Source organism: Salvelinus namaycush, unplaced genomic scaffold (assembly GCF_016432855.1).
Source record: "Salvelinus namaycush isolate Seneca unplaced genomic scaffold, SaNama_1.0 Scaffold540, whole genome shotgun sequence".
Classification (NCBI taxonomy): Eukaryota; Metazoa; Chordata; class Actinopteri; order Salmoniformes; family Salmonidae; genus Salvelinus; species Salvelinus namaycush.
This window is the reverse complement of record NW_024061243.1, coordinates 95,192-116,932: the sequence shown is the minus strand read 5'-3', so window position 1 is coordinate 116,932 and position 21,741 is coordinate 95,192. Positions and strand designations below refer to the sequence as shown.

The window sequence follows — 21,741 nt, the reverse complement described above, 5'->3', positions numbered from 1 at the left end:
GGTTAGACCTCACATCCTCTACAACACAGGGTTAGACCCCACATCCTCTACAACACACACAGGGTTAGACCTCACAACCTCTACAACCAAAACAGGGTTAGACCCCACATCCTCTACAACACAGGGTTAGACCCCACAACCTCTACAACACAGGGTTAGACCCCACATCCTCTACAACACAGGGTTAGACCCCACATCCTCTACAACACACACAGGGTTAGACCTCACATCCTCTACAACACACACAGGGTTAGACCTCACATCCTCTACAACACAGGGTTAGACCCCACATCCTCTACAACACAGGGTTAGACCTCACATCCTCTACAACACACACAGGGTTAGACCTCACATCCTCTACAACACAGGGTTAGACCCCACATCCTCTACAACACACAGGGTTAGACCCCACAACCTCTACAACACAGGGTTAGACCCCACATCCTCTACAACATAGGGTTAGACCCCACATCCTCTACAACACACACAGGGTTAGACCTCAAATCCTCTACAACCAAAACAGGGTTAGACCTCACATCCTCTACAACACACACATTGTTAGACCCCACATCCTCTACAACACAGGGTTAGACCCCACAACCTCTACAACACACACAGGGTTAGACCTCACATCCTCTACAACCAAAACAGGGTTAGACCTCACATCCTCTACAACACACACATTGTTAGACCCCACATCCTCTACAACACAGGGTTAGACCCCACAACCTCTACAACACACACAGGGTTAGACCCCACATCCTCTACAACACACAGGGTTAGACCCCACATCCTCTACAACACACACAGGGTTAGACCTCACAACCTCTACAACAAATGGTTAGACCTCACATCCTCTACAACACACAGGGTTAGACCCCACATCCTCTACAACACACAGGGTTAGACCCCACATCCTCTACAACACACAGGGTTAGACCCCACATCCTCTACAACACAGGGTTAGACCCCACATCCTCTACAACACACACAGGGTTAGACCTCACAACCTCTACAACACACACAGGGTTAGACCTCACAACCTCTACAACACACACAGGGTTAGACCCCACATCCTCTACAACACACACAGGGTTAGACCTCACAACCTCTACAACACAGGGTTAGACCCCACAACCTCTACAACACAGGGTTAGACCCCACATCCTCTACAACACAGGGTTAGACCTCACAACCTCTACAACACACACAGGGTTAGACCTCACATCCTCTACAACCAAAACAGGGTTAGACCTCACATCCTCTACAACACAGGGTTAGACCCCACATCCTCTACAACACAGGGTTAGACCCCACAACCTCTACAACACACACAGGGTTAGACCCCACATCCTCTACAACACAGGGTTAGACCCCACATCCTCTACAACACAGGGTTAGACCTCACATCCTCTACAACACACAGGGTTAGACCCCACATCCTCTACAACACAGGGTTAGACCTCACATCCTCTACAACACACACAGGGTTAGACCTCACATCCTCTACAACCAAAACAGGGTTAGACCCCACAACCTCTACAACACAGAGTTAGACCCCACAACCTCTACAACACACACAGGGTTAGACCCCACATCCTCTACAACACACAGGGTTAGAACCCACATCCTCTACAACACACACAGGGTTAGACCTCACAACCTCTACAACAAATGGTTAGACCTCACATCCTCTACAACACACAGGGTTAGACCCCACATCCTCTACAACACACAGGGTTAGACCCCACATCCTCTACAACACACACAGGGTTAGACCTCACAACCTCTACAACAAATGGTTAGACCTCACATCCTCTACAACACACAGGGTTAGACCCCACATCCTCTACAACACACAGGGTTAGACCCCACATCCTCTACAACACACAGGGTTAGACCCCACATCCTCTACAACACACACAGGGTTAGACCCCACATCCTCTACAACACACACAGGGTTAGACCCCACATCCTCTACAACACACACAGGGTTAGACCTCACAACCTCTACAACACAGGGTTAGACCTCACAACCTCTACAACACAGGGTTAGACCCCACATCCTCTACAACACACACAGGGTTAGACCCCTCATCCTCTACCACACAGGGTTAGACCCCACATCCTCTACAACACAGGGTTAGACCTCACATCCTCTACAACACACAGGGTTAGACCCCACATCCTCTACAACACAGGGTTAGACCTCACATCCTCTACAACACAGGGTCAGACCTCACATCCTCTACAACACACACAGGGTTAGACCTCACATCCTCTACAACCAAAACAGGGTTAGACCCCACAACCTCTACAACACAGGGTTAGACCCCACAACCTCTACAACACACACAGGGTTAGACCCCACATCCTCTACAACACAGGGTTAGACCCCACAACCTCTACAACACACACAGGGTTAGACCCCACATCCTCTACAACACACAGGGTTAGACCCCACATCCTCTACAACACAGGGTTAGACCTCACATCCTCTACAACACACAGGGTTAGACCCCACATCCTCTACAACACAGGGTTAGACCCCACATCCTCTACAACACACACAGGGTTAGACCTCACAACCTCTACAACAAATGGTTAGACCTCACATCCTCTACAACACACAGGGTTAGACCCCACATCCTCTACAACACACAGGGTTAGACCCCACATCCTCTACAACACACAGGGTTAGACCCCACATCCTCTACAACACACACAGGGTTAGACCCCACATCCTCTACAACACACACAGGGTTAGACCCCACATCCTCTACAACACAGGGTTAGACCCCACAACCTCTACAACACACACAGGGTTAGACCCCACAACCTCTACAACACAGGGTTAGACCCCACAACCTCTACAACACAGGGTTAGACCCCACATCCTCTACAACACAGGGTTAGACCCCACATCCTCTACAACACACAGGGTTAGACCCCACATCCTCTACAACACACACAGGGTTAGACCTCACAACCTCTACAACACACACAGGGTTAGACCTCACAACCTCTACAACCAAAACAGGGTTAGACCCCACAACCTCTACAACACACACAGGGTTAGACCCCACAACCTCTACAACACAGGGTTAGACCTCACAACCTCTACAACCAAAACAGGGTTAGACCCCACATCCTCTACAACACAGGGTTAGACCCCATATCCTCTACAACACACACAGGGTTAGACCTCACATCCTCTACAACACAGGGTTAGACCCCACATCCTCTACAACACACACAGGGTTAGACCTCACAACCTCTACAACCAAAACAGGGTTAGACCCCACAACCTCTACAACACAAACAGGGTTAGACCTCACAACCTCTACAACACAGGGTTAGACCTCACAACATCTACAACCAAAACAGGGTTAGACCCCACATCCTCTACAACACACAGGGTTAGACCCCACAACCTCTACAACACACAGGGTTAGACCTCACAACCTCTACAACACACACAGGGTTAGACCTCACAACCTCTACAACACACAGGGTTAGACCCCACATCCTCTACAACACAGGGTTAGACCCCACAACCTCTACAACCAAAACAGGGTTAGACCCCACATCCTCTACAACACAGGGTTAGACCCCACATCCTCTACAACACACAGGGTTAGACCCCACAACCTCTACAACACACACAGGGTTAGACCCCACATCCTCTACAACACAGGGTTAGACCTCACAACCTCTACAACACAGGGTTAGACCTCACATCCTCTACAACACAGGGTTAGACCCCACATCCTCTACAACACAGGGTTAGACCTCACAACCTCTACAACACAGGGTTAGACCCCACATCCTCTACAACACACACAGGGTTAGACCCCACATCCTCTACAACACAGGGTTAGACCTCACATCCTCTACAACACACAGGGTTAGACCCCACATCCTCTACAACACAGGGTTAGACCCCACATCCTCTACAACACAGGGTTAGACCCCACATCCTCTACAACACAGGGTTAGACCCCACAACCTCTACAACACAGGGTTAGACCCCACAACCTCTACAACACAGGGTTAGACCCCACATCCTCTACAACACAGGGTTAGACCCCACATCCTCTACAACACAGGGTTAGACCCCACAACCTCTACAACACAGGGTTAGACCCCACAACCTCTACAACACAGGGTTAGACCTCACATCCTCTACAACACACAGGGTTAGACCCCACATCCTCTACAACACAGGGTTAGACCCCACATCCTCTACAACACAGGGTTAGACCCCACATCCTCTACAACACACAGGGTTAGACCCCACATCCTCTACAACACAGGGTTAGACCTCACATCCTCTACAACACACAGGGAAGGGTTTAAACAAGATTTGATTGGATAGAGCAACCCAAACTAATCTCTACTGTCCTGACAGTCTCTACTGTCCTGTCAGTCTCGTCTCTACTGTCCTGTCAGTCTCGTCTCTACTGTCCTGTCAGTCTCGTCTCTACTGTCCTGTCAGTCTCGTCTCTACTGTCCTGCCAGTCTCATCTCTACTGTCCTGACAGTCTCTACTGTCCTGTCAGTCTCGTCTCTACTGTCCTGTCAGTCTCGTCTCTACTGTCCTGTCAGTCTCGTCTCTACTGTCCTGTCAGTCTCGTCTCTACTGTCCTGTCAGTCTCGTCTCTACTGTCCTGTCAGTCTCGTCTCTACTGTCCTGTCAGTCTCTACTGTCCTGCCAGTCTCGTCTCTACTGTCCTGTCAGTCTCGTCTCTACTGTCATGTCAGTCTCGTCTCTAATGTCCTGTCAGTCTCGTCTCTACTGTCCTGTCAGTCTCTACTGTCCTGCCAGTCTCGTCTCTACTGTCCTGACAGTCTCTACTGTCCTGTCAGTCTCGTCTCTACTGTCCTGTCAGTCTCTACTGTCCTGTCAGTCTCGTCTCTACTGTCCTGACAGTCTCTACTGTCCTGTCAGTCTCGTCTCTACTGTCCTGTCAGTCTCTACTGTCCTGTCAGTCACGTCTCTACTGTCCTGTCAGTCTCTACTGTCCTGTCAGTCTCGTCTCTACTGTCCTGTCAGTCTCATCTCTACTGTCCTGTCAGTCTCTACTGTCCTGCCAGTCTCGTCTCTACTGTCCTGCCAGTCTCGTCTCTACTGTCCTGTCAGTCTCGTCTCTACTGTCCTGTCAGTCTCGTCTCTACTGTCCTGTCAGTCTCGTCTCTACTGTCCTGTCAGTCTCGTCTCTACTGTCCTGTCAGTCTCGTCTCTACTGTCCTGTCAGTCTCTACTGTCCTGTCAGTCTCGTCTCTACTGTCCTGACAGTCTCTACTGTCCTGTCAGTCTCGTCTCTACTGTCCTGACAGTCTCTACTGTCCTGTCAGTCTCGTCTCTACTGTCCTGTCAGTCTCGTCTCTACTGTCCTGTCAGTCTCGTCTCTACTGTCCTATCAGTCTCGTCTCTACTGTCCTGTCAGTCTCGTCTCTACTGCCCTGCCAGTCTTGTCTCTACTGTCCAATCTGTTCAATAAAAACATGGTTATTACCCTCCATAGGTGAGTTGATGTCTGTGCGGTTAGCGAAGACGATGTCAACATACTCCAATTGCAGCCGAGACAGAGAATCCCTCAGACCTGGATTAAAGAGGTTACATCATCATCATCACTTCAATACGTCATTATTACATCATCACTCTAACATCACAATGAGACAGAGATCCCCTCAGACCTGGAACACAGTGATGATATCATAGCTATGACATCATCACTACGACATCATCACTGACAACATTGACATTTTCACTGCATCATCACTGTTAAATTATCACTACATCATCACTGTGACATTATCACTACATCATCACTGTGACATTATCACTACATCATCACTATGACATTATCACTACATCATCACTATGACATTATCAATACATCATCACTATGACATTATCACTACATCATCACTGTGACATTATCACTACATCATCACTATGACATTATCACTACATCATCACTATGACATTATCACTACATCATCGCTATGACATTATCACTACATCATCACTGTGACATTATCACTACATCATCACTGTGACATTATCACTACATCATCACTATGACATTATCACTGCATCATCACTGTTACATTATCACTACATCATCACTGTGACATTATCACTACATCATCACTATGACATCATCGCTATGACATTATCGCTATGCCATTTCCACTATGACGTAATCGCTACATCACAATAACATCATCACTATGACATCATCGCTATGACATCATCGCTATGACATCATCGCTATGACATCGTCGCTATGACATCGTCGCTATGACATCGTCGCTATGACATCATCGCTATGACATCATCACTATGACATCATCACTATGACAGTATCGCTATGCCATTTTTCACACTACATCATCGCTATGACATCATCACTATGACATTTCCACTATGATATTTATCACTCCTTTCTCCCTCAATCCCTCTGCTCTCCTTTCTCCCTCAATCCCTCTGCTCTCCTTTGACCCTCAATCCCTCTGCTCTCCTTTCTCCCTCAATCCCTCTGCTCTCCTTTCTCCCTCAATCCCTCTGCTCTCCTTTCTCCCTCAATCCCTCTGCTCTCCTTTCTCCCTCAATCCCTCTGCTCTCCTTTCTCCCTCAATCCCTCTGCTCTCCTTTCTCCCTCAATCCCTCTGCTCTCCTTTGACCCTCAATCCCTCTGCTCTCCTTTCTCCCTCAATCCCTCTGCTCTCCTTTCTCCCTCAATCCCTCTGCTCTCCTTTCCCCCTCAATCCCTCTGCTCTCCTTTCTCCCTCAATCCCTCTGCTCTCCTTTCTCCCTCAATCCCTCTGCTCTCCTTTGACCCTCAATCCCTCTGCTCTCCTTTGACCCTCAATCCCTCTGCTCTCCTTTCTCCCTCAATCCCTCTGCTCTCCTTTCTCCCTCAATCCCTCTGCTCTCCTTTCTCCCTCAATCCCTCTGCTCTCCTTTCTCCCTCAATCCCTCTGCTCTCCTTTCTCCCTCAATCCCTCTGCTCTCCTTTGACCCTCAATCCCTCTGCTCTCCTTTGACCATCAATCCCTCTGCTCTCCTTTCTCCCTCAATCCCTCTGCTCTCCTTTCTCCCTCAATCCCTCTGCTCTCCTTTGACCCTCAATCCCTCTGCTCTCCTTTGACCATCAATCCCTCTGCTCTCCTTTGACCATCAATCCCTCTGCTCTCCTTTCTCCCTCAATCCCTCTGCTCTCCTTTCTCCCTCAATCCCTCGGCTCTCCTTTGACCCTCAAACCCTCTGCTCTCCTTTGACCCTCAATCCCTCTGCTCTCCTTTCTCCCTCAATCCCTCTGCTCTCCTTTCTCCCTCAATCCCTCTGCTCTCCTTTCTCCCTCAATCCCTCTGCTCTCCTTTCTCCCTCAATCCCTCTGCTCTCCTTTGACCCTCAATCCCTCTGCTCTCCTTTCTCCCTCAATCCCTCTCTTTCTGCTTGGTCTCTCTTTCCTCTATGTTCTGAGCTGTCAGCTGATGATGTCACTGAGCTAGGGGACATAGCTCTGTGAGGAGGAAGTGATGTCATACCTTCAATGATGTGTTTCCGAGACAACCCTCTCTCCGTCTCCGCCCTTCACAGGAAGTAAGAGGAAGTTATGGCTTAGTGTTCAGGTAGACCTTATTGTCCAAACCTTATTGTCCAAACCTTATTGTCCAGACCTTATTGTCCAGACCTTATTGTCCAGACCTTATTGTCCAAACCTTATTGTCCAAACCTTATTGTCCAAACCTTATTGTCCAAACCTTATTGTCCAGACCTTATTGTCCAGACCTTATTGTCCAAACCTTATTGTCCAAACCTTATTGTCCAAACCTTATTGTCCAAACCTTATTGTCCAGACCTTATTGTCCAGACCTTATTGTCCAGACCTTATTGTCCAGACCTTATTGTCCAGACCTTATTGTCCAGACCTTATTGTCCAGACCTTATTGTCCAGACCTTACCCAAACAATTTGAGCTTCTACTTTTAAAAATCCACCTTTCCAGAAACAAGTCTCTCACCGTTGCCGCTTGCTATAGGCCACCCTCTGCCCCCAGCTGTGCCCTGGACACCATATATGAACTGATTGCCCCCCATCTGTCTTCAGAGCTCGTGCTGCTAGGTGACCTAAACTGGGACATGCTTAACACCCCGGCCATCCTACAATCTAAGCTTGATGCCCTCAATCTCACACAAATTATCAGTGAACCTACCAGGTACATTCCCAAATCTATAAATACGGGCACCCTCATAGATATCCTAACTAACTTTCCCTCCAAATACACCTCTGCTGTTTTCAACCAAGATCTCAGCGATCACTGCCTGCATCTGTAATGGGTCCGCGGTCAAACGACCACCCCTCATCACTGTCAAACGCTCCCTAAAACACTTCAGAGAGCAGGCCTTTCTAATCGACCTGGCCCGGGTATCCTGGAAGGATATTGACCTCATCCCGTCAGTAGAGGATGCCTGGTTATTCTTTAAAAGTGCTTTCCTCACCATCTTAAATAAGCATGCCCCATTCAAAAAAACTTGAACCAGGAAAAGATATAGCCTTTGGTTCTCTCCAGACCTGACTGCCCTTAACCAAGACAAAAACATCCTGTGGCGTTCTGCATTAGCATCGAATAGCCCCCGCGATATGCAACTTTTCAGGGAAGTTAGGAACCAACATACAAAGGCTGTTAGGACAGCTAAAGCTAGCTTTTTCAAACAGAAATTTGCATCCTGTAGCACAAACTACAAAAAGTTCTGGGACACTGTGAAGTCCATGGAGAATAAGAGCACCTCCTCCCAGCTGCCCACTGTACTGAGGCTTGGAAACACTGTCAACACCGATATATCCACTATAATTGAGAATTTCAATAAGCATTTTTCTACTGGCCATGCTTTCCACCTGGCTACCCCTACCCCGGGCAACAGTCTTGCACTCCCCACAGCAACTCGCCCAAGCCTCCCCCATTTCTCCTTCACCCAAATCCAGATAGCTGATGTTCTGAAAGAGCTGCAAAATCTGGACCCCTACAAATCAGCCGGGCTAGACAATCTGGACCCTCTTTCTAAAATTATCTGCCGAAACTGTTGCAACCCCTATTTACTAGCCTGTTCAACCTCTCGTGTCGTCTGAGATTCCCAAAGATTGGAATGCTGCCGTGGTCATCCCCCTCTTCAAAAGTGGGGACACTCTAGACCCAAACTGCTACAGACCTATATCTATCCTACCCTGCCTTTCTAAGGTCTTCGAAAGCCAAGTTAACAAACAGATTACTGACCATTTCGAATCCCACCGCACCTTCTCCGCTATGCAATCTGGTTTCCGAGCTGGTCATGGGTGCACCTCAGCCACGCTCAAGGTCCTAAACGACATCATAACCGCCATCGATAAGAGACATTACTGTGCAGCTGTATTCATCGACCTGGCCAAGGCTTTCGACTCTGTCAATCACAACATTCTTATTGGCAGACTCAACAGCCTTGGTTTCTCAAATGATTGCCTCGCCTGGTTTACCAACTACTTCTCTGATAGAGTTCAATATGTCAATTCGGAGGGCCTGTTGTCCGGCCCTCTGGCAGTCTCTATGGGGGTACCACAGGGTTCAATTCTCGGACCGACTCTTTTCTCTGTATACATCAATGATGTTGCTCTTGCTGCTGGTGATTCTCTGATCCACCTCTACGCAGACGACACCATTCTGTATATTTCTGGCCCTTCATTGGACACTGTATTAACTAACCTCCCGATGAGCTTCAATGCCATACAACTCTCCTTCCGTGGCCTCCAACGGCTCTTAAATGCAAGTAAAACTAAATACATGCTCTTCAACTGATCGCTGCCTGCATCTGCCCGCACTCTGACTTAGAATATATGGATAACTACAAATACCTAGGTGTCTGGTTAGACGGTAAACTCTCCTTCCAGACTCACATTAAGCATCTCCAATCCAAAATGATATCTAGAATCGGCTTCCTATTTCGCAACAAAGCATCCTTCACTCCTAATGCCAAACATACCCTCGTAAAACTGACCATCCTACCAATCCTTGACTTTGGCGATTTCATTTACAAAATTGCCTCCGACACTCTACTCAACAAATTGGATGCAGTCTATCACAGTGCCATCCGTTTTGTCACCAAAGGCCCATATACTACCCACCACTGCGATCTGTACGCTCTCGTTGGCTGGCCCTCGCTTCACTCTCGTCGCCAAACCCACTGGCTCCAGGTCATCTACAAGTCTTTGCTAGGTAAAGTCCCGCCTTATCTCAGCTCACCATAGCAGCACCCACTCATAGCACGCGCTCCAGTAGGTATATTTCACTGGTCAGCCCCAAAGCCAATTCTTCCTTTGGCCGACTTTCCTTCCAGTTCTCTGCTGCCAATGACTGGAACGAACTGCAAAAATTACTGAAGCTGGAGACTCATATCTCCCTCACTAACTCTAAGCATCAGCTGTCAGAGCAGCTCACAGATCACTGCACCTGTACATAGCCCATCTGTAAACAGCCCACCCAACTACCTCATCCCCATACTGTATTTATTTATTTATCTTGCTCCTTTGCACCCCAGTATCTCTACTTGCACATTCATCTTCTGCACATCTACCATTCCAGTGTTTTATTGTTATATTGTAATTACTTCGCCACCATGGCCTATTTATTGCCTTAACTCCCTTATCTTACCTCATTTACACTCATTGTACATAGACTTATTGTTTTCTTTTGTTCTACTGTATTATTGACTGTATGTTTTGTTTATTCCAAGTGTAACTCTGTGTTGTTGTATATGCCGAACTGCTATGCTTTATCTTGGCCAGGTCGCAGTTGTAAATGAGAACTTGTTCTCAACTAGCCTACCTGGTTAAATAAAGGTGAAATAAATAAACATAGTCCTCTTTTGGACATTCTCTCAGGGGATAGTTTTGGAATGAAGCCCTTTATCTTCTTCCCCAGAGTTAGATGAGCTCGTGGATGCTGCTCGCTGGTCCATTGTTGCTTCATTGTTTCGGGAAACTACATTTTAAAAAACACTTACGTGCATACATTTTTGTTATGGTTCCCCGTGGGAATTGAACCCACAACCCTGGCATTGCAAGTGCTCTACCAACTGAGCCACATGGAACAACCTCTAACTTCCTTTATACTGGACACAATGGTATCCACTGGTTCATCTGGGGAAGTAGATAAAGGACTTCATTGCCAAAATCCTGAACTATCCCTTTAAGGTTAAAAGACATTTCCAACAGAAACACAATAAGTGATTTAAGAGACAGAGTCAAACTATTAAACATCTGCTTTTAGAGACACTTACTGTCCTCCCCAGTAGATCTTAGTGGTCACCACATAACTAGACCTCCTGGTGGATAGAGAGAGAAAGAACAATTTGACAATGTAAGTAATAATGAACTTTTCCATGTCAATAAAGTCAATTGAATTGAAAGAGAGGGGGAGAGAGAAATAGAGGGATGATAGAGAGAGAGAGGGAGGAGAAAGAGAGGGGAGAGAGAGAGGTGGGAGAGGGGGAAGAGGGGGGAGAGAGAGAAAGGGGTGAGGGAGAGAGGGGAAGAGAAAGAGAGAAAGGAAGAGGGAGAGGGGAGAAAGAGTGGAGAAAGAGGGGGAGAGGGGGGAGAAGAGGGATGAATGATTAATAGAGGAAGGGGGATGAGATGGAGTTGAAGGAGGAGAGAGGGATAGACATTATTTCAGTATTATTGCTGAGCTGTCACCATCAGTGACTGAGACGGATAGAGAGAATGAGTGAAAGAGTGTAAGAGGATGGGCCTCACCTCCATTCCTTCTTCTTTAGGATTTTACCCAGAGTCGTCTCAGCCCTGAGAGAGACACACAAATCACTACATGTAGCCATCTATGAATTATTTGCTTGCCTACTGGGTGGAGAAGGGGAGAGAAAGATAGAAAGAGTGGCAGAGAGAGTAGCGTACCTTCCTGAAGCGTAAACCTCTGCTGTGTCAAACAGGTTCACTCCGTTGTCATAGGCTATGGTCATCAGGCTCTCTGCCATCTACACACAGACACACACAGACACACACACACACACACACAACCACACACACACACACACACACACACACACACACACACACACACACACACACACACACACACACACACACACACACACACACACACACACACACACACACACACACACACACACAACCACACACAACCACACACAACCACATACCGACAGAATGAATGATAACACACACATACAGTGGGTATAGAGAGTTTTCAAAATGTTCACCTTTTGTTACCTTACAGTCTGAAATGAAAACACATATATAAAATGTATTTACACACAGTAACCCACAATGTCCAAGTGAAAAATAAATTAAAACAACAATTAGAAATAAAACAAATACCCTATTTGTGTCACGTATACTCCCTCTCCGGTCTCTAGGTCATCGGGCTGCTGATTATCCCACACACCTGTCACCATCGTCTCGCGCACCTGCGCCTCATGACACTCACCTGGACTCCATCACCTCCTTGATTACCTTCCCTATATCTGTCCCTCCCCTTGGTTCTTTCCTCAGGTGTTATTGACTCTGTTTTCATGTCAGGGGGTTGTTTGTGTTTCGTGTTCATTGTTGTGTTTCTGTATTAAAACACCCACTCCCTGAACCTGCTTCCCGACTCTCAGCTTCCCGACTCTCAGCTTCCCGACTCTCAGCTTCCCGACTCTCAGCTTCCCGACTCTCAGCTTGGATAAGTAAACACCCTTAGAATGGCAACTTGCTGAGGTATAACCAACCACCTTCCAGATCCCAAATCAAGCTAGTTGGCTTCCATCTGTGATCAATTGTAGTGACTTTGATTAGTTCAGAATAAAAGCGGCTGTTCATAGAGGACTCCACTGCTCAGTAGTGCAATTCAAAGCAAAGAATCCACTATGGGCGGAAAGGTACTTTCAAAAGATCTAAACTCAGCAAAAAACGTCCTTTTTTCAGGCCCCGTCTGTCAGAGATAATTCGTAAAAATCCAAATAACTTCACAGATCTTCATTGTAAAGGGTTTTAAACACCGTTTCCCATGCTTGTTCAATGAACCATAAACAATTAATGAACATGCACCTGTGGAGCGGTCGTTAAGACACTAACAGCTAACAGACGGTGAGCAATTAAGGTCACAGTTATGAAAACTTAGGACACTAAAGAGGCCTTTCTACTGACTCTGAAAAACACCAAAAGACGCCCATGTCCGTACTGTGTGACGCCTAAGACAGCGCTACAGGGAGACAGGACAGACAGCTGATGGTCCTCGCAGTTGCAGACCACGTGTAACAACACCTGCACAGGATCGGTACATCCGAACATCACACCTGTGGGACAGGTACAGGATGGCAACAACAACTGCCCGAATTACACCAGGATCGCACAATCCCTCCATCGGTGGTCGTTGTCATTGCAGGCAATCACAACGCTGTGCGTTACAGGGAAGACATCCTCCTCCCTCATGTGGTACCCTTCCTGCAGGCTCATCCTGACATGACCCTCCAGCATAACAATGCCACCAGCCATACTGCTCGTTCTGTGCGTGATTTCCTGCAAGACAGGAATGTCAGTGTTCTGCCATGGTCAGTGAAGAGCCCGGATCTCAATCCCATTGAGCACCTCTGGGACCTGTTGGATCGGAGGGTGAGGGCTTGACATTCCCCCCTCAGAAATGTCCAGGAACTTGCAGGTGCCTTGGTGGAAGAGTGGGGTAACACCTCACAGCAAGAACTGACAAATCTGGGGCAGTCCTTCAGGAGGAGATGCACTGCAGTACTTAATGCAGCTGGTGGACATACCAGATATTGACTGTGATTCTTGATTTTGACCCCCCTTTGTTCAGGGACACATTATTCAATTTCTGTTAGTCACATGTCTGTGGAACTTGTTCAGTTTGTCTCAGTTGTTGAATCTTGTCATGTTCATACAAATATTTACACATTTTTTGCTGGGTTTATAAGATACAATTGTGTTAAGGGACAAGTCAGGGAGTGGATAGAAAAATATTTCAATGCTTTGTCTATCCCTCGGAGCACAGTTAAGACAATTATTAAGAAGTGGAAGGTGTATGGCACCACCCAGACCCTACATAGATCACGCCGTCCCTCCAAAGTGGATGACCGGGCAAGGAGAAGACTGATCAGAGAGGCTGCCAAGAAGCCAATGGCGACTTTGAAGGAGCTTCAGGCCTTTATGGCAAAGACTGGTCAATGTGTGCATGTGACCACAATATCACAAACGCTCCACAAATCTGGCCTCTCTGGGAGGGTGGCAAGAAAAAAAACACTCCTCAAAAATAGCCACATCAAGTCTCGTTTGAGCTTTGCCAAAAAGCACATTGTAGATTCCGAGGTCAAGTGGTAAAAGGTGCTGTGGTCAGATGAGACCAACAACACCTAACCCTAAACCAACATTGAACTGAACGCAACACGATACGTCTGGCGAAAACCCAAGACATCTTCCCACCCAAAGAACACCACGCCTACAGTAAAGAACACCACGCCTACAGTAAAGAACACCACGCCTACAGTAAAGAACACCACGCCTACAGTAAAGAACACCACGTCTACAGTAAAGAACACCACGCCTACAGTAAAGAACACCCTGCCTACAGTAAAGAACACCACGTCTACAGTAAAGAACACCCCGCCTACAGTAAAGAACACCATGCCTACAGTAAAGAACACCACGCCTACAGTAAAGAACACCACGTCTACAGTAAAGAACACCCCGCCTACAGTAAAGAACACCACGTCTACAGTAAAGAACACCACGCCTACGGTAAAGAACACCACGTCTACAGTAAAGAACACCACGCCTACAGTAAAGAACACCACGTCTACAGTAAAGAACACCCCACCTACAGTAAAGAACACCACGTCTACAGTAAAGAACACCACGTCTACAGTAAAGAACACCACGTCTACAGTAAAGAACACCCCGCCTACAGTAAAGAACACCACGTCTACAGTAAAGAACACCATGCCTACAGTAAAGACCACCACGCCTACAGTAAAGAACACCCCGCCTACAGTAAAGAACACCACGTCTACAGTAAAGAACACCACGCCTACGGTAAAGAACACCACGTCTACAGTAAAGAACACCACGCCTAAAGTAAAGAACACCACGTCTACAGTAAAGAACACCCCACCTACAGTAAAGAACACCACGTCTACAGTAAAGAACACCACGTCTACAGTAAAGAACACCACGTCTACAGTAAAGAACACCCCGCCTACAGTAAAGAACACCACGTCTACAGTAAAGAACACCATGCCTACAGTAAAGACCACCACGTCTACAGTAAAGAACACCACGTCTACAGTAAAGAACACCACGCCTACAGTAAAGAACACCACGCCTACAGTAAAGAACACCACGCCTACAGTAAAGAACACCACGCCTACAGTAAAGAACACCACGCCTACAGTAAAGAACACCACGCCTACAGTAAAGAACACCACGCCTACAGTAAAGAACACCACGTCTACAGTAAAGAACACCCCGTCTACAGTAAAGAACACCACGCCTACAGTAAAGAACACCACGCCTACAGTAAAGAACACCACGCCTACAGTAAAGAACACCACGCCTACAGTAAAGAACACCACGTCTACAGTAAAGAACACCACGTCTACAGTAAAGAACACCACGTCTACAGTAAAGAACACCACGCCTACAGTAAAGAACACCACGCCTACAGTAAAGAACACCACGTCTACAGTAAAGAACACCACGTCTACAGTAAAGAACACCACGCCTACAGTAAAGAACACCACGCCTACAGTAAAGAACACCACGTCTACAGTAAAGAACACCCCGCCTACAGTAAAGAACACCCTGCCTACAGTAAAGACCACCACGCCTACAGTAAAGAACACCACGCCTACAGTAAAGAACACCACGCCTACAGTAAAGAACACCCCGCCTACAGTAAAGAACACCACGCCTACAGTAAAGAACACCATGCCTACAGTAAAGAACACCACGCCTACAGTAAAGACCACCCCGCCTACAGTAAAGAACACCACGCCTACAGTAAAGAACACCCCGCCTACAGTAAAGAACACCACGCCTACAGTAAAGAACACCACGCCTACAGTAAAGAACACCACGCCTACAGTAAAGAACACCACGCCTACAGTAAAGAACACCACGTCTACAGTAAAGAACACCCCGCCTACAGTAAAGAACACCACGTCTACAGTAAAGAACACCACGCCTACAGTAAAGAACACCACGTCTACAGTAAAGAACACCCTGCCTACAGTAAAGAACACCATGCCTACAGTAAAGAACACCACGTCTACAGTAAAGAACACCCTGCCTACAGTAAAGAACACCCTGCCTACAGTAAAGAACACCATGCCTACAGTAAAGAACACCACGTCTACAGTAAAGAACACCACGTCTACAGTAAAGAACACCATGCCTACAGTAAAGAACACCCCGCCTACAGTAAAGAACACCCTGCCTACAGTAAAGAACACCACGTCTACAGTAAAGAACACCCCGCCTACAGTAAAGAACACCACGTCTACAGTAAAGAACACCACGCCTACAGTAAAGAACACCACGCCTACAGTAAAGAACACCCCGCCTACAGTAAAGAATACCACGCCTACAGTAAAGAACACCACGCCTACAGTAAAGACCACCACGCCTACAGTAAAGAATACCACGCCTACAGTAAAGAACACCACGCCTACAGTAAAGAACACCACGCCTACAGTAAAGAACACCCCGCCTACAGTAAAGAACACCCCGCCTACAGTAAAGAAAACCACGCCTACAGTAAAGAACACCACGCCTACAATAAAGAACACCACGTCTACAGTAAAGAACACCACGCCTACGGTAAAGAACACCACGCCTACAATAAAGAACACCACGCCTACAGTAAAGAACACCACGTCTACAGTAAAGAACACCACGCCTACGGTAAAGAACACCAAGCCTACGGTAAAGAACACCACGCCTACAGTAAAGAACACCCTGCCTACAGTAAAGAACACCACGTCTACAGTAAAGAACACCACGCCTACAGTAAAGAACACCACGTCTACAGTAAAGAACACCACGTCTACAGTAAAGAACACCACGCCTACAGTAAAGAACACCACGTCTACAGTAAAGAACACCACGTCTACAGTAAAGAACACCACGCCTACAGTAAAGAACACCACGCCTACGGTAAAGAACACCCCACCTACGGTAAAGAACACCACGTCTACGGTAAAGAACACCACGTCTACGGTAAAGAACACCACGTCTACAGTAAAGAACACCACGCCTACAGTAAAGAACACCACGCCTACAGTAAAGAACACCACGTCTACAGTAAAGAACACCACGTCTACAGTAAAGAACACCACGCCTACAGTAAAGAACACCACGTCTACAGTAAAGAACACCACGTCTACAGTAAAGAACACCACGTCTACAGTAAAGAACACCCCGCCTACAGTAAAGAACACCACGCCTACAGTAAAGAACACCCCGCCTACAGTAAAGAACACCCCGCCTACAGTAAAGAACACCACGCCTACAGTAAAGAACACCCCGCCTACAGTAAAGAACACCCCACCTACAGTAAAGAACACCAAGCCTACAGTAAAGAACACCAAGCCTACAGTAAAGAACACCACGGCTACAGTAAAGAACACCACGCCTACAGTAAAGAACACCAAGCCTACAGTAAAGAACACCAAGCCTACAGTAAAGAACACCAAGCCTACAGTAAAGAACACCACGTCTACAGTAAAGAACACCACGTCTACAGTAAAGAACACCACGCCTACAGTAAAGAACACCACGTCTACAGTAAAGAACACCACGTCTACAGTAAAGAACACCACGTCTACAGTAAAGAACACCACGTCTACAGTAAAGAACACCACGTCTACAGTAAAGAACACCCCGTCTACAGTAAAGAACACCACGCCTACAGTAAAGAACACCACGCCTACAGTAAAGAACACCACGCCTACAGTAAAGAACACCACGTCTACAGTAAAGAACACCCCGCCTACAGTAAAGAACACCACGCCTACAATAAAGAACACCACGTCTACAGTAAAGACCACCACGTCTACAGTAAAGAACACCCCGCCTACAGTAAAGAACACCACGTCTACAGTAAAGAACACCACGCCTACAGTAAAGAACACCACGCCTACAGTAAAGAACACCACGTCTACAGTAAAGACCACCACGTCTACAGTAAAGAACACCCCGCCTACAGTAAAGAACACCACGGCTACAGTAAAGAACACAACGTCTACAGTAAAGAACACCACGCCTACAGTAAAGAACACCCCGCCTACAGTAAAGAACACCACGCCTACAGTAAAGAACACCCCGCCTACAGTAAAGAACACCACGCCTACAGTAAAGAACACCACGTCTACAGTAAAGAACACCACGTCTACAGTAAAGAACACCACGTCTACAGTAAAGAACACCACGCCTACAGTAAAGAACACCCCGCCTACAGTAAAGAACACCACGCCTACAGTAAAGAACACCACGCCTACAGTAAAGAACACCACGCCTACAGTAAAGAACACCACGTCTACAGTAAAGAACACCACGGCTACAGTAAAGAACACCCCGCCTACAGTAAAGAACACCCCGCCTACAGTAAAGAACACCACGCCTACAATAAAGAACACCACGTCTACAGTAAAGACCACCACGTCTACAGTAAAGAACACCCCGCCTACAGTAAAGAACACCACGTCTACAGTAAAGAACACCACGCCTACAGTAAAGAACACCCCGCCTACAGTAAAGAACACCACGTCTACAGTAAAGAACACCCCGCCTACAGTAAAGAACACCACGGCTACAGTAAAGAACACAACGTCTACAGTAAAGAACACCACGCCTACAGTAAAGAACACCCCGCCTACAGTAAAGAACACCACGCCTACAGTAAAGAACACCACGCCTACAGTAAAGAACACCACGCCTACAGTAAAGAACACCCCGCCTACAGTAAAGAACACCACGCCTACAGTAAAGAACACCCCGCCTACAGTAAAGAACACCCCGCCTACAGTAAAGAACACCACGCCTACAGTAAAGAACACCACGTCTACAGTAAAGAACACCACGTCTACAGTAAAGAACACCACGTCTACAGTAAAGAACACCACGCCTACAGTAAAGAACACCACGCCTACAGTAAAGAACACCCCGCCTACAGTAAAGAACACCACGCCTACAGTAAAGAACACCACGTCTACAGTAAAGAACACCACGCCTACAGTAAAGAACACCCCGCCTACAGTAAAGAACACCACGCCTACAGTAAAGAACACAACGTCTACAGTAAAGAACACCACGCCTACAGTAAAGAACACCCCGCCTACAGTAAAGAACACCACGCCTACAGTAAAGAACACCACGCCTACAGTAAACACCCCGCCTACAGTAAAGAACACCACGCCTACAGTAAAGAACAACACGTCTACAGTAAAGAACACCACGCCTACAGTAAAGAACACCACGTCTACAGTAAAGAACACCACGCCTACAATAAAGAACACCCCGCCTACAGTAAAGAACACCACGTCTACAGTAAAGAACACCCCGCCTACAGTAAAGAACACCACGTCTACAGTAAAGAACACCCCGCCTACAGTAAAGAACACCACGTCTACAGTAAAGAACACCACGCCTACAGTAAAGAACACCACGTCTACAGTAAAGAACACCACGCCTACAGTAAAGAACACCCCGCCTACAGTAAAGAACACCACGTCTACAGTAAAGAACACCACGTCTACAGTAAAGAACACCCCGCCTACAGTAAAGAACACCCTGCCTACAGTAAAGAACACCACGTCTACAGTAAAGAACACCACGTCTACAGTAAAGAACACCCTGTCTACAGTAAAGAACACCACGCCTACAGTAAAGAACACCCCGTCTACAGTAAAGAACACCACGTCTACAGTAAAGAACACCACGCCTACAGTAAAGAACACCACGTCTACAGTAAAGAACACCACGCCTACAGTAAAGAACACCCCGCCTACAGTAAAGAACACCACGCCTACAGTAAAGAACACCACGTCTACAGTAAAGAACACCACGCCTACAGTAAAGAACACCACGCCTACAGTAAAGAACACCACGTCTACAGTAAAGAACACCACGTCTACAGTAAAGCATGGCGGTGGCAGCATCCTGTTGTGGGGATGTTTCTCTTCAGCAGGGACTGGAGCGCTTGTCAGGACTGAAGGGAAAATGGACAGTGGAAAACCTGCAGCCCTCTGACAGGAAGTTGAAACACCCACATGCCAACATAATTAATGATAACACACACACACAACCACATCATTAATGATAACACACACACACACACACACACACACACACACACACAACCACATCATTAATGATAACACACACACACAACCACATCATTAATGATAACACACACACACACACAACCACATAATTAATGACAACACACACACACACACACAACCACATAATTAATGACAACACACACACACACACACAACCACATAATTAATGACAACACACACACACACACACACACAACCACATAATTAATGACAACACACACACACACACACAACCACATAATTAATGATAACACACACACACACACACACACACACACAACCACATAATTAATGACAACACACACACACACACACACACACAACCACATAATTAATGACAACACACACACACAACACACACACAACCACATAATTAATGACAACACACACACACAACACACACACAACCACATAATTAATGACAACACACACACACACACACACACAACCACATAATTAATGACAACACACACACACAACACACACACAGCCACATAATTAATGACAACACACACACACACACACACACACAACCACATCATTAATGATAACACACACACACAACCACATCATTAATGATAACACACACACAACACACACACAGCCACATAATTAATGATAACACACACATGCACACACAACCACATAATTAATGATAACACACACAACACACACACAACCACATAATTAATGATAACACACACACACACACACAACCACATAATTAATGATAACACACACATGCATATATAAAGACACAAACACACATTATATATATATATTTATATAGACACACACATATATATATACACAACCAGACACCAACAGAATTAATGATAACACACATACACACATATAAAAAAAGAAACGTCCTCTCACTGTCAACTGCGTTTATTTTCAACAAACTTAACATGTGTAAATATTTGTATGAACATAACAAGATTCAACAACTGAGACATAAACTGAACAAGTTCCACAGACATGTGACTAACAGAAATGGAATGTGTCCCTGAACAAAGGGGGGGGAGGGGGGGGGGGAGTCAAGGCCCACCTGCAAGTTCCCAGACATTTCTGGGGGGAATGGCCCTAGCCCTCACCCTCCGATCCAACAGGTCCCAGATGTGCTCAATGGGATTGAGATCCGGGCTCTTCGCTGGCCATGGCAAAACACTGACATTCCTGTCTTGCAGGAAATCACGCACAGAACGAGCAGTATGGCTGGTGGCATTGTCATGCTGGAGGGTCATGTCAGGATGAGACTGCAGGAATGGTACCACATGAGGTAGGAGGATGTCTTCCCTGTAACGCACAGCGTTGAGATGGCCTGCAA

The 21,741-nt window shown here is 46.8% G+C and overlaps 1 protein-coding gene across 1 annotated transcript in view; it reads right to left on the bottom strand.

Annotated features, from left to right (window-relative positions):
* Positions 1-21,741, bottom strand: part of LOC120041784 (voltage-gated potassium channel subunit beta-2-like) — a 72,447-nt gene that overhangs the window by 31,203 nt on the left and 19,503 nt on the right. The window contains exons 4-8 of the mRNA XM_038986647.1: positions 11,953-12,032; positions 11,797-11,841; positions 11,322-11,366; positions 7,561-7,604; positions 5,520-5,606 (exon numbers count right to left, since the gene is read on the bottom strand). Coding sequence (XP_038842575.1) covers positions 5,520-5,606; positions 7,561-7,604; positions 11,322-11,366; positions 11,797-11,841; positions 11,953-12,032 — 301 coding nt within the window. The remainder of the gene's footprint in view (positions 1-5,519; positions 5,607-7,560; positions 7,605-11,321; positions 11,367-11,796; positions 11,842-11,952; positions 12,033-21,741) is intronic.